The sequence below is a fragment of the Grus americana genome, chromosome 2, assembly GCF_028858705.1.
Source record: "Grus americana isolate bGruAme1 chromosome 2, bGruAme1.mat, whole genome shotgun sequence".
In the NCBI taxonomy this organism is placed as follows: Eukaryota; Metazoa; Chordata; class Aves; order Gruiformes; family Gruidae; genus Grus; species Grus americana.
Genome location: NC_072853.1, coordinates 13,103,102 through 13,125,253, shown reverse-complemented (window position 1 = coordinate 13,125,253; position 22,152 = coordinate 13,103,102). Strand labels below are relative to the sequence as shown.

Sequence of the window (22,152 nt, the reverse complement as noted above, 5' to 3'; positions counted from 1 at the left end):
GTCCTCACCAAGAAAGTTTACACAAATGCTTTTATGTTTATCTTAATTCACTGGAAAACTGCTTTTGACCTGGAACCTATACTTTATGAGAAGATTGTATCTCCCATCTTGTCACCAGCACAAGAATTACATGTGGGGGAAATCAATAGAATTGGAAACTTATCTTGGATTTCCTTTCTTTGTCTCTTCTTCTGAAAAGACATTTTAGCTCTTCTCTCAGTACGTTTGCCTGTACATGACCAAACTTTAAAAATAAACAAAATTAGATGAAGCATAAAACCAGATCTTTCTCTTGTTTGCTTTCAATAAAAGGAAAATCAGAATATAATGATCTCATTTGGAAATCAAAACTCCTTCTCAGCAGCTCCTTGAGTTAAATTTGAGTCCAGCTGAGAAAACATCTTGAATCTATTGCGCTGATAGCTTTTCTTTACTTTTTCAGAAAGGGGCTGTTTGCTGGCATGAAGCTGAAGAAGAAGAAAAAAGGCGAGAAAGGGTTGACTATTGCAAACAAAGATGCACTGGGTAAGGCCTCATAAATCAATATTGCAACTGGGAAGAGCAGGTGGGGGGTTATCTTACAACTAATTTTGTGTGAACTCATTTGAATTGTGTCTTAGGGCTTAGTATCGATAAAACGGGCAGTAAAGTTCTTATCACTCCCAAGTAAACAGAGAGCTAATTCTTTTTGCATTAACTGTTTCGTTAAGTCCACCTTCAGATTCTGTGAGTTCAGAATGATGTATCTGGTAAAGTAAAACAAGAATGTCAGCCTGACTCTTACCATAGAGAGATGACACATTTTTGAAAGTTTTTTTCCTACTCTAGAGATCGATAATTCATTACAGGTGTGTAATTCCTCCAGAGGATCTGCTTCTAGAAACTGTAAGAACACAACCTGAGTAGACTTTGATGGCTGGATGGGCTGGCTTGGTAAAGTTGGAAGCTTTACTTAGTAGCAATTCTCCTCTTAAATGTATGGCAGTTTTTTAATGTTATTTTATTTGATTTTATTTTTATTTTATTTTTTATATTTAATAATTATTTTTTTATTTTTAATAGATGTGGGTACATCCATAAGACATGCAGAATCTCCTATTTCTTTTCCTTAACACACCATTGGTTTCCAAGCTAAGGAGACATTCCCCTGCACATCCTACCACTGTCATTTTCCTCCTGTCACCACAGTCCTCCCATTTACCTTCAGCAGAACCTGTAGTTCACCACAACAAAGTCTTCACCTGTAGTTTTATTTTGAAGTCTCATGCCTCAGATTTCATGGAATTTTTAAAACGTGGACTACTATGTGTTTAGTGCAGCCCTTGAATTACAGTGTTGTAATAAACCAGCCATATGTGTCTTGACTCACTCTTGGGCAGAAACAGGAATACATATTTTGTGCTATAAGCATTATTTAGCTAAAAGGCACTACTTTTAAAAAGATTCTCCTCTGGTCCTCACAGCAAGGGATTTGGGCTTTTGGAGCAGAGAAAACTAAAGACCATTAAACTTCTTACTAATTACAGATATGTTACAGTTTATTTATCTTATGCTCCATAAAATATACCATGCTCTACAAGATATACCATACTGTAATTTGATTCAGTCTTTCATGTGAGCATTCAAATCTCTGTTTATTTCAAAGGATTGTGTTTGAATCATTGGATAGATTTGGGTCCTTATGCTACATCTTCATCTATTTCATTAGTGTCTTTGTTGCTGAAGATTCTGAACTAGCAAAGATAGAGCAATCACTGGTTCTCTCTTGTCTTGATTGGGATTTGGGCTTCAGAAATCTATTGGGGAAGTATGCAGTGAGGAAACATGGTCACTGACGGAACCATTTGCATTTTCTGTCACTGCATCTATACAGGGAAATAATTCCTGCTGGTTGGTTATGTACAACATACATATGGTTATTGAGGGGAAAAAAGATATTAAAAAGTCAGGAAAATAGAGCTGTAAAGGGAAAGAAGCATTGCAAAGAGTTTACATCTCAATAGAAACAACATGGAACTCACAAAAAGTGGTCCAGGCAGGGCATCATGCTGTCAGACACCTGTCCCCCAACCAGGGGGAAGTTTTATCTTCTTTAGCCTCAGAGCAAACATTACAGAGTCCTACAAGCCCATAATCAAACAGCATGCTCCAGAGTAAATAGGATATGGAGGGTAGTCATGGGAACTTGGTGCTACAGATGCAAAACTATGGACAGATGCCTTTACGTCAAGGGCTGAAAGTCAGGCTATGTCTACACGGATACAGAGACAAGTTCACCCTCCCTGTTTTGTGGGGAGATTGGACAAGAGTGAGAGGGGCAGTTGGAGAGCATATATGTTAAATGAGATTTCTAATGGAGTAACCTTCACTGAGCGTATGTTATATGAGATTGCTAGTAGAGGAACCTTCATGGAGCTGGCTCGTGCCTGGTTGCCTTGCAACACAGGCAAAAGTTGTGTCTGTCTATACCTGTCTGGTGGTTTGCCATGGAGTGGGGGCTTGTGGAAGCCAGCTGAAAAAGGAACATTCAGACCTGATGAGAGCTATCCAAGTGAGTTTTACTATACAATGGATGGTCCTTTGCTACCATCACCAGTTTCTAAACAACCCTGAAGTGACCATACCTCTGCAAAGGAAGCACTATTACAACCCTTTGTCTAATTTTGTAGTGGGAGCATAGCGCCATAGAGTACTTGAAGAAAATGCACTTAGACGTGTTTCCTTTTATTTGATGCAGGGGTGTCTCCATAAGGTCACCTAAGCCCCTGGCAATTGCTGGGCAAGTCATCTTTACTGATGCAGGTACCACTTGACAGCTTCTAGACCAGAAATAACTCACGTCCAGAGTCGCTGAACATTTCTTGCTTATAAATGTAATTATTGGAATGATCTACAGCCACCTAAATTTTAAACTTTCACCTAAACCACACAGCTCCCTTCCCAAGGCAAATATTCAACACAGACGTGCTCTGCAAGCAGCAGAGGTGCTGGTAGGACTTCTGTCAGACCAGGAGGACAAAGCAGAGCAGTGGGAAGGGCTTATCTGGCCAAATGTAGTTGTCTGTATCTGAGATAGTTGCTGAGATTCTCTTAATGATCAGGAAGAAAAATAAGCACTTCTGGAAGCAATTTGTCTCATCTGAGTATAACTTTCTACAAGACATCCCATGAATCATGCTATTCAGCTCTCTTTTTCTGTCCTTGATCTTCCAGTTCATCATCTCTGCAAAGAGGAAAAGTGAGAAATGATTTCTAAGCTAGGGTCCACTTTGGTGGCTTGGAAGTGTGTCAGACTGTTATGACAATACATGAATGGCAGACTCACTGCAGCAAAGTAAAACGTGCAAAACCCAGCAGTAATCTTTCCCTCTGTCTTTCTAGCAAATGGCAGATGAGGTAGTCAGATGCAACTAGTGTGAATGTGCCTGTTGTGGGTGCACATGGGGTGAAGAGAGCAGCTATGGTCACAATTTATATGGTATATGATTTTGCACAGGAGAGCAGCTGCTGCTGTAATCAATGCTGCTCAATACAAACCACTACTCTATCTCTAATGATGATACCCAAATAAATAAAATATTCTCTTCATGTTGATGAAATCACTGCTCTGCTCCAAGTTAGCTTTTTGCTAATAGAAATCAGAGGCAGGTTTTACTTTCTTGATTGTTTTCTTCATCAGGTGATCATGATGAAAATGCAAATCTTCACCGTGACACTCTTGGAAGACAAGAAGAGACAGAGGAAGACCTAATGAACAGCAATGCACTGCCCAGTATTTTTGGATCCTTAAGCCCAAAGAGGAAAAGGTGCTCATTGGCGTACCTTACTTAATATCCCCCCAAACACCTTTTCCATCCTTCCCAGGAATGGTATGCCCTAGGACAATACACCTGTTGATAGAAAATCCATTTGCTCACAGCAATGATCCCTTCACTGCTCCTCTCCCACATGACAGAGTGGGATGTACTTGTCAGCAAAATATTATCAGCTCAAGATAGATTGTCATCAGGTGCTGTCCAGTGCAGGGAGAGATTGAAATGGATGCTGAGAGTGCCTCAGCTATGCTAATGAACTCTACTAACGAAAATGAGCCAAAGAGGATAACAATCTCTATAGCCAGATAGAGCCAAGAGCTTGTGTAGTTGTTTTTTTCATACGGGGAGGAATGGAGTCAGGTTTGATGGGATCGACAAGTGATGGCAGGTAGCTGCACTGGTCTGTGTGGATGCAAAACATTTCCCTATGAGAAATACAGAGATAGTCTCTGCTGATGAAATCAAGCCTAACAGTTCACAACAAAGCCACCTGCCATAAACAATGCTTGCTTAGTGACAAGAAGTCTTTCCAACATGTGTCCAAATACCAGCTCTTGCCTAGAGATGCCTAATGACCTGCTTTGTCATTTAAACAGGGCAAAGCTGGTGACCAGAATTCACGAAGAGGAGATGAAATCCCAGAACTACCAGGTGAGCAGGGGGTGATGGTACTCATGCACCTGTGAAATCCCCAAGCAGTCTGGACCTGAGCCCAGGAGTGTGCATGGTGTCCTTGTGCCCCACAGATTGCCATCACCATCATCGAGGCCAGGCAACTGGTTGGTGAGAACATCGACCCCGTGGTGATCATCGAGATAGGTGATGAGAAGAAGCAAACGACAGTAAAGGAAGGCACTAATGCCCCTTTCTACAATGAGGTAGGTGCTTTCTCTTGAAGAAGACACTTTCTTCAGTGGTTCTGGGTGGCCTCCACCACTTGGTAGCTCAAAAGGGGATGAACTAAGTTTGTAGCACCTGCATGTCTGAGCAGGGAGGTCTGTCCAGGACCTGTTTGAGTTTCAAGCTTGGCCAAGCACCAGCAATAACTCACTTGGGTTTAGCTCTATTTGCTTTTTCTCTTCTCAAGCTCTGTCCATCCTGTTCCCCACCCCCTTCACCACATCCTGCCCTACTACCACTGCTTCTGCATTTTTTCAAATGATCCATGTGAGAGCTTTGTTTAAACTGCTGCCCTCCCCGCCCCCGCCTTTTCTACCATTTCACTGTTTCAGCTTTTCCTTGACATGTGTTTGTCCCAGCTGATGACAAATCAGACCAAAACAACTCCCAAAACTGAACAGTTCTTTGGGTTTCCCTCATGCTTCCTGTCCGTTCTGACGATACCCTCTGATGAGGAGTGAGGGCCATGGGCATTTGCAAAGGGCAGTTCTGTGCAGCCATGCAAGTAAGAGAGTAGAAAACAAGTCTGGGCCACGGTAGACATGAGCCAGGGAGCAAGGAAAGGGTCTTGCTGTGCCCACCACCACCTCCCCAGCACCCCCAGTGTTTCACCAGGGCTCTGTGTGGTAACCCAAAAAGCTAAATCATGCTGCTGACAGCGCTGGCTACCAGCACAAGGACGATTTTGATCTGCTATTCCTTTTTCCCGCAGTACTTCATGTTTGATTTCGTTGGACCACAGGTGTTCCTGTTCGACAAAATAATCAACATCTCTGTAAGTACCTAGGAAAGCGTAGCACAGTAAGTAAAGGTCATTGTTGTTTGCTTCACTTCAGCTCTAAATGATTTTTCTTAATGTAATTTAAAAGAGAAATAATTTTAGGTACCAAGAGTGCTACAAAGTCAGCATGAAGTATAGGAAATAGGAAGGATCAGGGAAAGGAAAAGGAGGAAAGGGCAGCTGGCAATGGTTTGAAGGAATGTAACCCTAAAGGAAGATTAAGTGTGCATTTTCAGGGATGCTCATTGCTGGCTTGGCAATCTGCAAGGTAGAACGAGAAAATTTAGCTTAGTTAACTCTTGTCAGCATTATCTTCATCCCTCTAATTTTCAAGCTGCCACTTGTTTCATATGACTGAGTTGAAACTTATGGCTTATCTCACATCCTCACATAAAACTGTTTCTAATTAAATTATGCAGGTACCTTATCCTCAGCAGCAGCTCTTGGGCTGTCAGGGAGTGGCAGTGGCTGATTGCTATTAACAGGGCACTGGGCTCCAAGCGTTCAGTGCTGCTCCCACTGCTCGCTGCAAGTCCCAGCAAAGCTATGTGCTGTCTCAGAACAGCCCTGATGGAAGACACACATGCTCTTCGACTTGGGACATTAGATAATGATTTGCAGTTTGGAAGACCATCTATGGAGCCATGCTAATTCTCTTACCTGAGGCTCCTGAGGTTCATCACCACATTTAGCAAAGCTGCTGAGGAATTAAGGAAGATCTCATGTGACTCTGGACAGTGCTGTATTTGTATTACTTAGAAATATCACATCCTGTGCCCTTCATGAGCTGTTTTTTTTGTGTTTCTACTGCCAAAAGTCCCACCACTTGGCCAGAGAAATTAGCAGTGAGTTGTTGCCCCAGGAAAGGTTCTTTTCCCCTGAAGTGCTTTGTGCATTTCAGAAAAGTACACCAGGAGAGGACCTGTGCTGGTCGTGCTTGACAGAGAGTGGTCAGGAGCTGTAGGAAACATCTGTGCAAAACCTCTTAGAGATGTTCACTGTGTACCTGCTTTGCTGAGCTGCTAGTAAAGTGACTTTTCTCAGCTACAGAAATAAAAAGTGTTAGTTTACATATGGACAGCTGGACAACTAGGTTTTCCATGATGGTAGTAAACTGACAGTCTGAATCCTAAGCTCCAGTTCAAATCTGCTATATCACATGCACAGCTCAGATATATGAAATCCATGCCTACATAAGGTAGGCAGATCTGACCTCCACTTATCCCTGAGGATAGAGTTTACTACAGGCTGTCAATGGCCCATCTTTTGCATGGGAGTCGATATCGTCTCTCTGTTATGACTTATATCACAGCGTATAGCCCCTATATGTGCTTTCTGACATGGTTAGTATCAGCACAGTACCGAGGCATCGAGTCTTGTGAGATACCTCTGCTTGGGGATGTATAGTTATTTCTCTCCAAGATATGGCCAGTCTTTCCAATCTCACATTCTTTTGATAAGGATTTCATATATCCAGTGGTGGAGGACAGAATGACAGCTTTCTGAGTGTGTTGGGGATGTGGGGAAATGTGTCACCATTATCTGCATAGTTTCATCGGGCTCAACAAACTTATTTGATTTATAGCTGGTGAAGGTGCAACACTAAGAAATTAAATGTCTTCTAGATAAAGATGACTTTAAAAAACCCCAAAAAACCAAACCAACAAACTAAACCAGCACAATGCTCATGTATGCTACTGAAAACAGAGATTCATTACCTTGCAGCATAGTTTTGGAGGATGCAATGTATCAAGGGAATAGAAACAGAGGAAATATGTGTGCAGGGAGTGAAGGAAACCCTAGGGGGTGGAAAGTTTCACAATACTTGCTTAGCATGAATCTCACTTAAGGAGAAACAAAGATTGGCAGCCTCCATTACCAGCAATCATTCATGCACTGAATTTGCTTGATCTGTGAAAATGAAGTCATCTGCATACAGAAGCTCAAGGAAAATAAAAAAGTTTAGTGCCGTTCTCCATCGGTTCAGCAGTTAGTCTACCTGTATTCAAACCCTGCATTTGAGGGGAAATGAGATTTTCAGTTTCTCAGCATCTGCTAATTAATAGATTTTTTCTTCATTAATTCCAGTGCATTCCAGCAACCTTGTAGTAATGCCAGAGTAAAACTGAGATGTCCCTTTCATGCTAAACCTGTTATCTCCAGCACTGAAATACTCCCCAGTTTAATACTGTGCGTGCTTGTCCTCATTTAGAAAATCTGAAGAAAATCCTTCAGTCATCTATAGTCAAGTGTGAAAAGACACAAACCTTTAATTAGATACGATGTAAATGTGATGCTTCTTCTCAGAGAAGACAAGAGGTGTTTGGTATAATCTTCCTGCTCACCTTTGTTACATTAGAAAAAATATGCTTGAAAAAAAGTACCAGGAAAGATGCAGAGCATTTAATAGAAGCAGTGAGTTATTTCCTCAGCAGTTAAAAGCAATGTGTACTACAGGGAGTGGAAACCCCCATCATTTCAGTGGCAACAGGGGACATTTACCTGAGGGCACCACATTTCACACGGCAAATCTCAAAGACAGAGAAGTGAGGTTTACACATTTAACACTCTCTGAACATACTGTCATGCCCTGGAGAGACAATGCAAAGAACAATGAGACAACACCACCTTGGACTCACTGCGTATACCACATATCCTCCTAGTTCTTCAAGAAACTCGTTTGTTTGTTTGTTTGTTTGTTTTGGCTACAGAAAGGCTACAGCTTTCTTCTCCCTTTAATCCATCCCATGTTGGATCAGTTGATTTGGGCAAGCTCCTATTTACATGTAGTTCCTCCAAAGCTGTACTTTTGCCTGGCTTCAGGATGAAACCCACCAGTTTTCATGGCTTCTTTCCCACTCCTGTGTGCCCCAGTCCAACCACACAGGGGGCATAGTCCAGTGCTATGATGGGACCTGGCAACATCAGTGACTGAGAAAAAGCAGCACCAGTGCACGAAGCATTGGCTTCACACTGGCTCCTCTCCCACATGAAGGTTGCTTAATTTTTAAGCTTTAATAGTAGAGTAAAATAAAACTGCTCCTTTGTCCACTCTTGATTTTTCAGCCCTAGAAACTCCTTCCATGTTGAAGTGAGGAATTACCAAGGGCAACTGAGTGTGATCCCTAAATTACAGGGGCGCAGTGGCCCCAGGCCTTTAACAGGGAATGACATTATGTTGCAAATAGAAACCTCCTGAATTTTCTGGTAGATCTTGATGAAGGTGTCAGTGATTTTTACTTTGGAATGTATGTCTCTGGTCTTGAAGAAAAATGCACAAAATGAAGTCACATGACAAACCCAGTGCAAAATCACACGTCTTGTATCACTCTCTAGGATGTGTAGATAATAATGTATTCCAGGTTCCTAAAAAGCTCTCAGAGGCTGGGTTCTTTAGCTTCAACATTTAGATTTAGCTTCCGTGGACTCAAATCCCCTGGGCTTAGTTTCTCTTTGCAGTTTGGCCAGATAATTCAGCCTGCTTTTAGAAGCTTTTACACAACCAAAGAATAGCTTCCAACCTTTTAAGCTATTCTGAAACCAGGTGAGATAAATTTTTTTGAGAAATACAGTTCTAGAACCAATCTTCCCTGAGAAGATGTTGCTAGCCTCTGCCCTGTCTCTAAAGTGAAGCACATGCATGTATTTGAAAACCAGACACAGAAGTACATAGATCTGGGAATAATGACAAGGGAAAATTATTAATTAAATTTTAATTCAATTAAATTAAATTCTTGGCCGGAAGGATAAGGAGACAGACTCGCTGGGGCCTGCTTGCCATCTCATTTACATCTATATCACTTCTTTGATTTCATTAATATTGTGGGGGGTAAATCAGAATTGAATCTCTTGGTTTATGCGCACATTGCAATGTTGCAAAGACAGACTTTAATTCTTTCTCCTCCGGGTGTACTCTGTTCTTATGGCAATTCAGCTAGTGCACAGAAAGTTATATGATTTCTGCAGTTATGCCCCATGTGTTTATATTCATTATGATTTATTTAAAACTGCCAGGCTAAGTAATATAACTGCATCTCCTCTGAAGACACATACATCTGATTCCCATTCTGTATAATCCTGGGACCTGGGATGAACCTGTGTGATTCCACTTGGATGCAACTATATTGGTTTCTAAATTGGCACAATATTGGGTAAAGAACAGATTTCAAATGCTTGCTGTATCTGCTGTGCCTATGTGCACCCAGTTTTGGGTGGTGCTCAACATTGCTACTTATTACCTCTGAACCAAATGTGATCTTTGTTTGGACTGCTCTTTCCTATGCTGACTGGGAAGAGAGATAATGACATTCTTTAACTGGCCTTTTTCTGACAGGTTATGCACAATAAACTCATTGGCAGTGTGCTGATAGGATCCTTTAAAGTAGATCTGGGGACGGTGTATGGTCAGCCAGGTAAGTGGTGCATTTTCTGCCCTTTTTGTCTGTTAAATGAGATGTGAAGCAGGGAAGGAGAGGAGAGGGAGGTGTGCTCCTTTTCCACTTAGATGCTTGTGGTTTATGCCAAGGGATAAACTTAACAAGGTTTTTGGAAGGTTTCTTTTCCTATTTGGATACCAGACCAGCAGCCAAATTTTTGGAAAAAAGTTCAACACTGAAAACACCTTGGCAATCTGCCCATTGGTGGGAAGCGCTTATCAAAGGCAGCTTTTTTGGGGGGGGTTGGAGTGGGCAGCTGAATGGTCTACAAAACCCAACTCCACTCATTTGTTACAGAGTGTCCAAAGCTCTGCCTTGTGTGTTGGGGTAGAAGAGGTGGAGGGAGGGAGAGCAGGACCGAGTGTGGAAGGTACAGTGAGGAGAGCACAAGACAAGAGGAGGAGCAGACCATAGTGGGAGATGGAAGGAGACAACAAAGAGGTGACCATAGGTCCACTTGACCAGCCATCTTCAGAGATGTCCAGTGCTTTCTGAAATTTGAAGACAAGAAAAGATCACCTACCCCTTTTTTGGCCTGTTTTTACAACCATCCACAAAACATGTATCTTTTTCTCTTCCATAATTACTCAAGGACCTGGTCTCTTTTTAGTTTTTGGGAATGAACGTATTTAAAGCTACTTGCTATAGATGTCACCCAGTTTTGGCAAAAGCATAGAGACATTCAGGCCACCTTCTCTTCAGGGCTCCTGCAAGAGTCAATAGAGAAAAATGGCCTGACTGAAGTGAGCAGTCTATGTCTGTACTCAGACAGTGTTAGTCTGAGTTCTGTCCTGTATTTCTTGCTCACACTTTTACAGGATGGTGGTGTTCGAGGGTTGATCTTGAGCTCATATCCCTCGTACACTCTGGTCTCTCTGTCCCACTCCTTTACACACCTAAGGTGATGGCCAAGGGCTTAATGTAAGGTTTTAGGACCCTGCTCAAGGGGGGTTTCTGAAGCAGGGCTGCGGCAAGGGCCATTGTGGGTAAATTGTCTTGTGCACTTGCCCACTGAGCTGAACCTTCTTCTGGCTGCTGCTTCTTCCTCTGATGACTGTCCACCCTCCTTCCTGCCTTTCTCAGCTGGCTGCCAGTGTTATGACTGGCCACAGCTCCCAGCAAGGGTTTTGCTGCTGGAGAGTTCTGAGATCTTCAGAGAGTTCTCATCAAGAAGTTGATGTTTCCTCATAAAGCCTCAGTCTTAATTCAGCTTCCGCTGGTCTTTAGTCACTGATCTCAGTAACCATTGATGAAAATGACCTTGTTCCTGACAGGCTCTAGATCAATCCTTTGTTTGCCTTTTTGATCACACAACATTTTGGGCCCTCTAGAGGTGCCTGGTGAACAAGCATACTTCAGCATGATCCTCCTGCAGTTTGCAATGCCCTTTCTGGGAGTGGAGAGGAGAAATATTTGCATTTTCTGCATCCTCTATTTGGGTGTTTAAGTTTGTCCATCTTACAGGTCACCAGTTTTGTGACAAGTGGGCACTTCTCACAGACCCTGCTGACATTAGGACGGGACCCAAGGGATACCTGAAGTGTGACATCAGTGTGACTGGGAAAGGTGATGCAATACAAGCTACGCAGAAAACAGCTGATACTGAGGAGCAGATTGAAAAGTACTGCAATAGTGGTTTTTTTTACTGCTTTCTTCTTTACTAAGTACCTCAAGAGTCCTCTGCCCTCCTTTCAGTCCTTTCCTTGCTAACTGAGGGTTAATAGCAGGATAGCATTGTACACTCGGCTGTTCTGATGTGCTCAGAGAGTTTTTACAATCCTCTCAACTAAATTGAAGTGCATGTTAGGGTCACTTCTCTGCAGCTGATAGAGTTGACCATGCCCTGTGGCTAAGTGCCAGATTATCCCTGACAGAAGATTCATTGATCTGAAACTAGTTAAATATTTCTGAAAAGCAGTGAAGAAGAAAAAATATCAGGAAAAGCTATTCCTTCTCTTTCCCATGTGTGTGCATGGATATTTTCCATATCCTTAGATAAACTCAGGTGCGTTAGCATTCTCCTTGTAAAATACAGAAGTTCAAGGTGGTCAAGTATGCTGTCAGTATACTTTAAATTTTACAGGAGCAATGTTTCTGGTGAGTACTGACATACTGGACCAAGTCCATGGAGAGTCACCAAGATGATGGAGGGCTGGAGCACATGGTCTACAGGGAAATGGGGGTGCGGAGTTGGTTTCTTGAGCCTTAAGAAGAGAAGGTTAAGAGGTATCCTATGTAAAGAGAGCAGAGCCAGATTCTTTTCAGAGGAGTACAGTAGAAGGATGAGAGGCTTTGAACTCAGGTTAGAACAAGGGAATTTCAGAAGAGATACAGGATTATTTTTTTTTACTATGAAAGTGGTCAAATGTAACAGGGGCCCAGAAAGAGTGGGGAATCTCCATCCTTGGAGATATTCAGAACTTACTGGACAAGGTCCTGAAATACCTGATCTAACTGGACCTGGTTCTATGTTACATAGTCAAGTTTGCTAAGAAACGCTGTACCATTTTCTCATGGTAACCAGAAAATTTTTTTGTTTAGATGCAGAAGCAAACTGATACACCTTTTTGTGTCTTTTCAGAATGCAAGCTAACTTGATATGACAATTTTGTTAGAAAAAAATATTGCTTCATCATCCGAGTTTTCAATTTTAAGGAAATGGCTTCTTTTTTCTTTCAGGAACCTCTTGATCCCCAAAGGCTTTCCATCTGAAAGACCATGGGCCAGATTTTATGTGAGAATTTACAAAGCAGAAGGACTTCCAAAGATGAACTCTAGCATCATGGCCAATGTCACCAAAGCATTCATAGGCGACAGTAAGGACCTTGTGGATCCCTATGTGGTGGTCATGTTTGCAGGTCAAATGGTAATTGGGATCCTCTTGATCACAAATGTAGGCCTTCTTTCCTATTAGCTGTGCTACAGGCAGGTGATTATGCTGATGTCCTTTAACTTATAGTTACATAAATTAAGTAAAACATATATTTCCGTCATCAGAAAGAAAATTTTCAGTTCTTAAATTATGCAGGAACAAAGTGATGGAAACACTTAATGCCAGCAGATCTAATATCAGCCTCACAGCAGTAGGTTAGAGTCAGGCAGCAGGAGGGGAAAGAATTCTGTAGATCTGTTACTAAAACTTCAGGTAACAAGACAGTGAATTACCCAGTGTGGTATTAGGTAAGTGTTATGTTCTGGTCTCTCCAGAGTGAAAAAAAGGAAGCAGGGCTGAAATCAGTAAAGATGGTTTAATCTGGATTTTAGGGCTGTGAATTGACTTCTGAATTACTCTGCTGTAATTCAGGACCCTTGCAGCTTTGCTGTGGGTAGCAGAAGAGGAAGCCTTTGAGTAGACTCTGTCTCGGCATTGCCTGGCTTCGTTGCTCCCGGAGCTCCTTCAACATCAAACAAGGTGCTACAGAAAGCTGCTGAGAGGGGCCTTTTGACTTTGGTGGAAGAGGAGCACAGAGGAGGTCCAGGGTCCTGGTTTCTCTGGGGTACACTCGTGAAACACCATGTCAGGGACCTTGTCTTGATTATTGGTGTAAAAAAGGAAAGAATGAAACTGGAAACGATTTTAAGTCAGCAATGCTTTCTGTGTGCAAGGAAGCCTTAGGGAGAACTCCAGTTAGTCCTTTACAGATGTTTCAGGCATGAAAATGAGGCCCTTGGTGCTTATTTAATATTTTGTTGTGAATTCATATGGCAAAGTATTACATCTCAAACTAGTATGGGTTAAAACGGTCAGATGCATGCAGCTACTTCAGGTTTAATAGAGGGCTGAAGAAGACATAAGAATGGGTCACTGATGTGAGGTTGCATGCTAGTGTGTAAAATATGGGTTTAGAGGTGTCGTTGGTGGGTTTCCTGACTCGATTCTCCCCACCGAATGAGAAAGTAGAAAGCCTGCCATAGCATGTGGCTGCATGGACTGTGATACGGTCCTGCTGTCTCCTTCAAGCTAGGAAGAATAGCTCCAGTCTCTACATCCCTAACACCCAGAACATGAGCCACAGTAATCATATTTTATACTAGATAAATTGCCTCATTTAAGGTAATTCCATTGGTACATACAACCTGGCAGCTGTAATGAATTTCATCTTTTATGAGACAAACTGCACTGCATTACTACTACTCAGGTATTTCAAAAGCCATTTGAAGATGTACAGTTTGTAGCAGAAACGTAAAAGTCTGGCTTCACAGGCATGTTTTGTGCATAAGGGCCCTGAAGAATTAGATCTTATTCCAGGCTCTGCTGTGTGCAGATGAGAATTCTTTAGCCATAATGTGGTCTTTTATTAGATATGGAAGGGGAAATAAACAAGCTAATAGAAAAGCCAAAGTACTTTCAAGATAGGATATTTGTGCTTTAAAAATGACCAGAGAGATGTTGCTAAATGCAATTTGCACTACACTCATCGCCATTCTCCAGAGCCTGACCCCTCTGGGGTTAAATTTGCTGGACTTTCATTTCAGGGTCGGACAACAGTGCAAAAGAACTGTGCAGATCCAATATGGCATGAACAGATTGTCTTCAAGGAAATGTTCCCTCCACTCTGTCGGAGAGTCAAAATCCAGGTCTGGGATGAAGGCAGCATGAATGATGTGGCCTTAGCCACCCACTTCATTGACTTGAAGAAAATATCAAATGAACAAGACGGTGACAAAGGTAAAGGGGAAAATGTCTGTTCCAGAATATGCCCTTAAGGTAAAATCTACTTGCTTGGGATCTGGGCACTGGCTAATCCCATTTTAGGAATGCCCAGAGCTCAAGTGAACATCCATAGTTTTTGTTGTTTCTGAGAGACTTTCTCTTGCTTACTTTGAAGTTATATTATGCTGTGCTTCGTGCATTGTGGTCTGCCACTGCCTTTCTTGTTACAGAGCTGCTACATAATTTGGTACCTTCTTTGTGACTGTGGCAATAGTCTGCTCTAGTCCATTAGGGATGACTGATGTAAGTTTATAGTTCACAGAATCACAGAACAGTAGGGGTTAGAAGGGACCTCTGAAGATCATCTAGTCCAACGCCCCTGCTAAAGCAGGATCACCTGGAGCAGGTTGCACAGTTCATGTGAGTTTCTGTTGGGCAATGAAAGCACAAAGTGCAAATGACAGGCAGACCAGGTTTGTGGTTTTGATCTACCCAGTAAGAGCAAAGTGTTAGTTAAGCTGGGTGTTATCACAGCTCAAGGAGGTACATGGACTAGTGTGTTTGTCCTCACGTGTGTGAGGTAAAGCTCACTATCTGGAGTCTTTTCACTGGTGTTTGGGTCTAAATGTATAGCCTTATTTATATTGTGTGATCTACATGTGTGTCGTGGTTTAGGCCCAGCCGGTAGCTGGGTGCCACGCGGCTGCTCACTCACCCCTCCCCCAGCGGGACGGGGAGAAGTATAACAAAAGGCTTGGGTCGAGATAAGGACAGGGAGAGATCACTCACTAATTACCGTCACGAGCAAAACAGACTGAATGTAGAGAGGAGATTCATCTAATTTATTACTAGGCAAAACAGAGTAGAGCAATGAGAAAATACAATCAAGTCTTAAAACACCTCCCCCCACCCCTCCCATCTTCCCGGGCTCAACTTCACTCCCGGCTTCAACCTCCTCCCCCCTCAGCGGCACAAGGGGGCAGGGAATGAAGGTTGTGGTCAGTTCAGCACACATTGTCTCTGCCGCTTCTTTGTCCTCAGGGGGAGGACTCCTCTCAACATTCCCCTGCTCCAACATGGAGTCTCTCCCACGGGCTACAGTCCTTCACGAACTGCTCCAGCGTGGTCTCTCCCACGGGGTGCAGACCTTCAGGAGCAGACTGCTCCAGCGTGGGGTCCCCCACAGGGTCACAAGTCCTGCCAGCAAACCTGCCCTGGCGTGGGCTCCCCTCTTCACGGGGCCACAGGTCCTGCCAGGAACTTGCTCCAGCATGGGCTTCCCATGGGGCCACAGCCTCCTTCAGGTGCCTCCACCTGCTCCGGCGTGGGGTCCTCCACAGGCTGCAGGTGGAATCTCTACACCCCCTCATCCTTCCTCCATGGGCTGCAGGGGGACAGCCTGCTTCACCATGGCCTTCACCACGGGCTGCAGGGGGATCTCTGCTCCAGCGCCTGGAGCACCTCCTGCCCCTCCTTCTGCACTGACTTTAGTGTCTGCAGAGTTTCTTACATCTTCTCACTCCTCTCTCTGGCTGCAGAAGCTTTTTTAACTGTTTTGTTTTCCTTCTTAAATATGTTATCACAGAGGTGCTGATTGGCTTGGCCTTGGCCAGCGGCGGGTCCATCTTGGAGCCAGCTGGCATTGGCTCTGTCAGACACAGGGGAAGCTTCTAGCAACTTCTCACAGAAGCCACCCCTGTAGCCCTCCTGCTACCAAAACCTTGCCACACAAAACCCAACACAATGTGGAACATGGTCAGTTATCACAGCTCAGCAAAAGCATAGTAACTCCTTAAACCTGGCAATTCAAATGTGTGTCTGAATGCTTAATCAGAAAATAAACAATAAATCATATAAACTGAGTAGTGACATGAGCTTGGGAACAGTTCGGACAAGGTGAGAAAACCTCTGTTCCTCTCCTACTATGTCCCAACCCTCAGCCTATGGGAGCAAGCTCTTTTTTTCAAGAGGTGCAATAGGCCTCATGCCCCAGCACATGTGGTATGAATGCCTTCTGAGAAAGAGCTCCATATCGTCAGAGTGCCTGGCTGGGTATTGGCAGAAGCTCCTTGGTGCCTAAGAATTGCCCTGCAAAACAGTGCTCTGTATGAGGTGGTCCCCACCCGCATAGAAATGGGTCCAGGTTTGGTTTTTGGTGTGCAAGAGGCAAGATTTCTTGGAGCAGACAGTGAGGGGAGCGTGCTAATGTCTAATGGAAATGCCATAAAAGGTGCTTTATCTCCAGGGTTTTTGCCTACTTTTGGGCCTGCCTGGATCAATCTCTATGGCTCACCCAGGAACCACAGCCTAATGGATGACCACCAGGAGCTTAACGAAGGTTTTGGAGAAGGGGTCTGCTTCAGGGGACGTCTCTTCATTGAGATTGCTGTGGAGATACTTTCAGGAGGAGCCCGTGAGTCGAAGTTTTCAAGTATTATCAAGGATCTAAAATTGCCATCTAAAGATAAAGACTTCAAAGCACCCAAAGGAAAAGACAAAACTGAGAAACCAGGAGAGGATCGAAAGTCAGTTTCTCCTTCAGATAAGATGAACTCAACTGAAGTAGAAGTTGAGCCATTTGATGTGCCTTCAGAGGTTGGTATGATATTAAGAGATTGACTGACAAGTATCCCTAAACCTCCAAAGATAGCACTGCTGTGTTTATTTGCATTCAGGCAATGTAATACTGCTTTTATGTGCTCCCTGCAGCTTCTCCATGCCTCCATAGTCTTGGGACTTTCCCATAATAATGCAGCACAAATGGAGCATTAATGTGTACCTGTAACTCATAAAAAACTCTCAAGTAGGACTTGGTTTCCATAAAACTTAATCTCCTTTCCTGTTGTCCCTTCTGCACTAGCTGCATCTATGTGTTCCTACTGGGAACTTATATGATGTAATATCTGCTAAATGACAGAGAGTCGATGGTGACAGCTGGTAATCATAAAGTCTGATTTCCTGCATTCAAGAAAATCGATAGTTGTCAACTGAAGTCAGTAGGAAATCACTGACATAGAATTCATGCAAATGCAGAGAGATACAGCCTAGCCTGTTTTACTCTCCTCTTTGTCTCCTCTCCTGCATTGTCAATGTAGTTTTAGGTTGCTGATATCTTTAGGAGAGGAGCTGCAAATCATGTGCTCAGTCTCAGCTGGTGTTAACCAATGTTACTTTCCTAACTCCACCTGTTGTACTGGGTTACATCATGGGAAGATCTGTGCTATGATGCTTTGAGAAGATTGTGCAGTTGTGGCAGGGTGCTGAGCCAATACTTGAGCTTTGATTCTCTGCTCTATCACATCACTGTCTGGGAGCAACAGCACATTGGTGCATATGCAAAATTATTATTTTTTTTTTAACCCAATAAACAGGAAAAAAAGTATTCTCATAACCAATTTTCTTCCCACTTCAGTAAGTCATTGATCAAAATTTTGGCTTTTGTAGTGGGGGTCACACCTCAGTGCTTAAGACACTCATGTCCTTTATCAGATCTCATTCTTGGTATTTTGACTCCATCTCTACAAGTAAACAGGAGAGGAGAAATTCTTTTATCTTAAGACCTAGCCGTGACAAGTACTCTTCCTTGGCCTGTGCCCTGGCATAGCCAGCATGAGTACTAGCTCGAGCAGGTCAAGGAGTGTGTTAGCAGAGAAATGACATAGGTAATTGCAAGCCAGTTGTGTGAACCCGTGCCCTGGTCTTTCTTTATATACTCATATAGTTGTAAATTGCCTCTGTCCCTCATTTCTTCTCTGAAGATTGTAATAGAGGTGACATGAGAAGAATTTTATTTCCATATAGATTTTCCTTGATGTGGAAAAATCCATTATTGTGAGCAGCTCAAACACTATGGTTTTAGGTGCTAGCAAATACTCCAGGTAGAGGAACAAACCCTGCTGTAACACCAATAAATATTAATACTAGTAATAAAGATTTATTTCTGCCTACTGTACCTCAGTTTCAAATACAGCATGAGTAAAAGGCAACAACATAATTCAGTGATGTTTTATATTCTTTTGTTTTTGACATTCAGCAATATTTCATGCTACAGTAGACACAGTAATTGTATTACAGCTCTCTGAAAGGAAAAGCAGGAACTGAAGACATTACAAATAAGGCAAAAAATGTCTCAGAGAGCCTCTGAGACAAGAGAGGCAAATTACCCAGCCCCACAGCACAACTTTATTGACTATTCCAGCAGCAAGAAAACATTAAACATTTGCAATTTGCTTGCTTTATAATGGGAGATAGATGTGTGTGTCATAGTCTCTGAGCCTCAGCTTTATTAGGCACCCTGTGCTCTGGGTTCATGCTGAAAATAATCAAGGTGCAAGGAAAGTAAAGCTGCTCTGGATCTGCAATCTGTTTGTGGTGTCGGTTTTGATATGTGATGCTGCTAATACTTTCACTGAAGACCTATGCTTTTACTGCATATAGTAGAGGGTTTTAAAAATTATGAGATCCCAGGCTGTGTCAAAAGCTGTTTCTGCTTTGCACAAGTCAGGGAAACAAATATTCGTATACAGCTGATTTTTAATTCATCACCTCACTGTTGAAAAGAAGCTAGTACTGATCTTGCCTACTGGGCTTCAGTATGTTGGTGTCTGTTCTGTGAAATGAGTAGGGTTTACATCGGAGAGATTGTGGCAGTCAGGGTATATATTTGGGGAGAACTCAAACCTCAAAATGTATCTCCTTTGAGCTTAGTCTTGATACGGGGCTAATAGCTTGTTTTGTTAACGACGCAAGAGCGCTAGAGGTGTTAGTTGGCCTTCATTGAGTAAGAGTGTGTGCCAGGGACAAGCAGATGCTGGGTCTCCAGCAGGTTTCAACAAAGCCTAGCAGAGCCTGAAAATGCCACAAAAGGTCATTACACTTTTCAGGGTGTGCTGCTGTGCTGAGACACTTTGGTTCCAAATTCTGTCAAAAGCTGAAAAAAAGGTTACTGGGTTACTGGTTTCTATGCTGTGATGCAAGGGAAGGCAAAAAGCAGAGGACTACACCCCCCTGCACTGAGAACCCCTTCTTTGGGCCTGTGGCTTAAAACACAGCAGGATATAAAAAAATGAAGGACTGCTTGGTTTCAGTAGGCTTTTGCATAGAGCTGCCAACTAAAATGTGGATACTGGAAATCTTTGTGTCTTACTGGTGTCACTAGGAGCTGAGTATCAGAGTCTTAACTTTGAGCAAGGTCAAAGTCTTGACAGTACAAATACATAGGCAGTAGGTTAAAGTCACCCCAGGGAAAGCAGAGCTGGGCAAGCACCCCCCTGCCTGGATGCATTACGATGGTAGCGTTTACTATTGCAGTGCAAAGGAACACTACTGCAGCACTCACTGATAAATGACTTATATTGGGATGGTGATATTTTGTTGCTGATGTGTTAAAAAAGTGCCCTTAAACTGCCCTTGAACTGCCATAGATGTATAGTTTGAATGATGGTATATGAGTACGTGAAGATGCTGAAACCATTTAATAGTGACTACTGGTGAGGCAGAGTATGAAGTGAGGAGTAATGACTTTCATGTAAACAGTTCTGATATAACTGGACAATAATGACAAGACCACAGTCACACAGGATTATCTATTTTTTCCAGTCATATCAGTTTCTCAGAGAAGAGGTATTTCTTCTTCCTACAAATTGTGCCTCACTGACTGCCCCAGACGGATAGATCTATGACAGTAACACAGCTGCTAGAGACTTATAAAGACTCCTCTGTGCTGTAAAAATACAATAAGGTAAAATAAATGTACTTTTTCTGCCTCTTTCTTCTCCAATAGATCTATGAAGAAAAATTTGAGGAATTCCTCCTCTTTGGGACATTTTTTGAAGCCACAATGATTGATAGGAAAGTTGGGGACAAGCCAATAACCTTTGAGGTTTCTGTTGGTAAGTGTGTTAAACTCTTCTCCAAAGCGGAGAGGGAGTCTCAGTAGCAAGAGCATGCTATGTCCTATTGACAACTGTGTCTCAGGGCTCAGGAGTCAGCTTCAGAATAGGGCTTACATTTGAATTAAATCTTGATCATCACTTCTCTGGATAGCAGTCAAGCTGAGCATACTGATGCCTAACTGTCTCTACTCCTAGATGCCCTGTATTAATACAAATCCTCTCACCCACTATACACAGCAACTCACCCGGTATTTAGCCTCCTAATCTCTTGGGAGACCAAACTCAAATAATTTACTTCACGGTAGAGTTCATTCTGTGGTGCACGTTGCAATTAGTCCCTGACTGTGAAGGAGCCCCTTTGCAGAGAGGAACCATGTGGAACTTCTTGGCCAATCCCATTGAGCTACATAAGGGTCTGTGAGTGTGGCATAGGGGTGATGTACAGCCAAGACTCAAAATGCATGTACCAGCTTGTCCTCTAAGATCCTCCTGGTAAGTTTTGTCCTCTTTCTGAGTAAAGCAGGACTGTACTGTGTGAGGGACCTCCTTATGGTGGAACTGAATTAATAGAATCATAGAATGAGAGAATCAGAGAATGGTTTGGGCTGGAAGGGATCTTGAAGATCATCTAGTTCCACCCCCCTGCTGCTGGCAGGGACAACCTCCACTAGACCAGATTGCCCAAAGCCCCATCCAACCTGGCCTTGAACACTTCCAGGGATAGGGCCTCCACAATTTCTCTGAGCAACCAGTTCCAGTGCCTCACCACCCTCACAGTAAAAAATTGCTTCCTAATATCTAATCTAAATCTACCCTCCTTCAGCTTAAAGCCATTATCCCTTGTCCTATCACTCCATGCCCTTGTAAACAGTCCCTCTCCATCTTTCCTGTAGGCCCCTTCAGGTACTGGAAGGCTGCTATAAGGTCTCCCCGGAGCCTTCTCTTCTCCGGGCTGAACAAGCCCAATTCTCTCAGCCTGTCCTCATAGGAGAGGTGCTCCAGCCCTCTGATCATCTTTGTGGCCCTCATCTGGATTCTCTCCAACAATTGTCCCTGGGTGTTGTGGTTTAACCCCAGCCAGTAACTAAGCGCCATGCAGCTGCTTGTTTACCCCTCCCCCTGCAAGGGTATGGGGAGGAGAATGGAAAAAAACCTTGTGGGTTGGGATAAAGACAGTTTAATAGGTTAAAAATGGAAGAAGATGATGATGATAATAACAGTAATAACAATAAAACAAGTGATGCACAAATGCAATTGCTCACCACATACAGAAGGAAAAAAAAACCCAAAGCAACAATCCAATGCCCAGTCTGTTTCCAGGCAGCAAATCTGCCTCACAGCTAGCTCCCCAGTTCTATCTGGAGCATGAGGTTCTATGGCAGGGAATATCCCTTTGGCCAGCCTGGGTCAGCTGTCCTGGCTGTGCTCTCCCAGCTTCTTGTGCACTTGGCAGAGCAGGAGAAGATGAAAAGTCCTTGACTTAGAGTAGACACTACAACTACCTCACAACAACTAAAATATCAGTGTGTTATCAACATTATTCTTATACTAAATCCAAAATGCAGCACTAAACCAACTACTAGAAAGAAAATTAACTCTATCTCAGCTGAAACCAGGACGCTGGGAGCAGACTAAAGAGAAAATGAAGACATTTTCATGAACATTAAGTGGA

General features: G+C 43.0%; 1 protein-coding gene across 7 annotated transcripts in view; it reads left to right on the top strand.

Moving 5' to 3' along the window:
• FER1L6 (fer-1 like family member 6) overlaps positions 1–22,152 on the top strand; it is a 101,552-nt gene that overhangs the window by 24,729 nt on the left and 54,671 nt on the right. For 6 of the 7 annotated variants that reach the window (XM_054815514.1, XM_054815517.1, XM_054815513.1 and 3 more), the window contains exons 2-12: positions 443–525; positions 3,680–3,806; positions 4,412–4,466; positions 4,562–4,693; positions 5,428–5,490; positions 9,830–9,908; positions 11,397–11,553; positions 12,612–12,798; positions 14,409–14,601; positions 16,832–17,181; positions 20,369–20,477. In XM_054815514.1, the coding sequence (XP_054671489.1) occupies positions 443–525; positions 3,680–3,806; positions 4,412–4,466; positions 4,562–4,693; positions 5,428–5,490; positions 9,830–9,908; positions 11,397–11,553; positions 12,612–12,798; positions 14,409–14,601; positions 16,832–17,181; positions 20,369–20,477 (1,535 nt within the window). Of the gene's footprint in view, positions 1–442; positions 526–3,679; positions 3,807–4,411; positions 4,467–4,561; positions 4,694–5,427; positions 5,491–9,829; positions 9,909–11,396; positions 11,554–12,611; positions 12,799–14,127; positions 14,602–16,831; positions 17,182–20,368; positions 20,478–22,152 lie in introns of those variants that run through there. The other variant, XM_054815519.1, reaches the window with a different exon arrangement.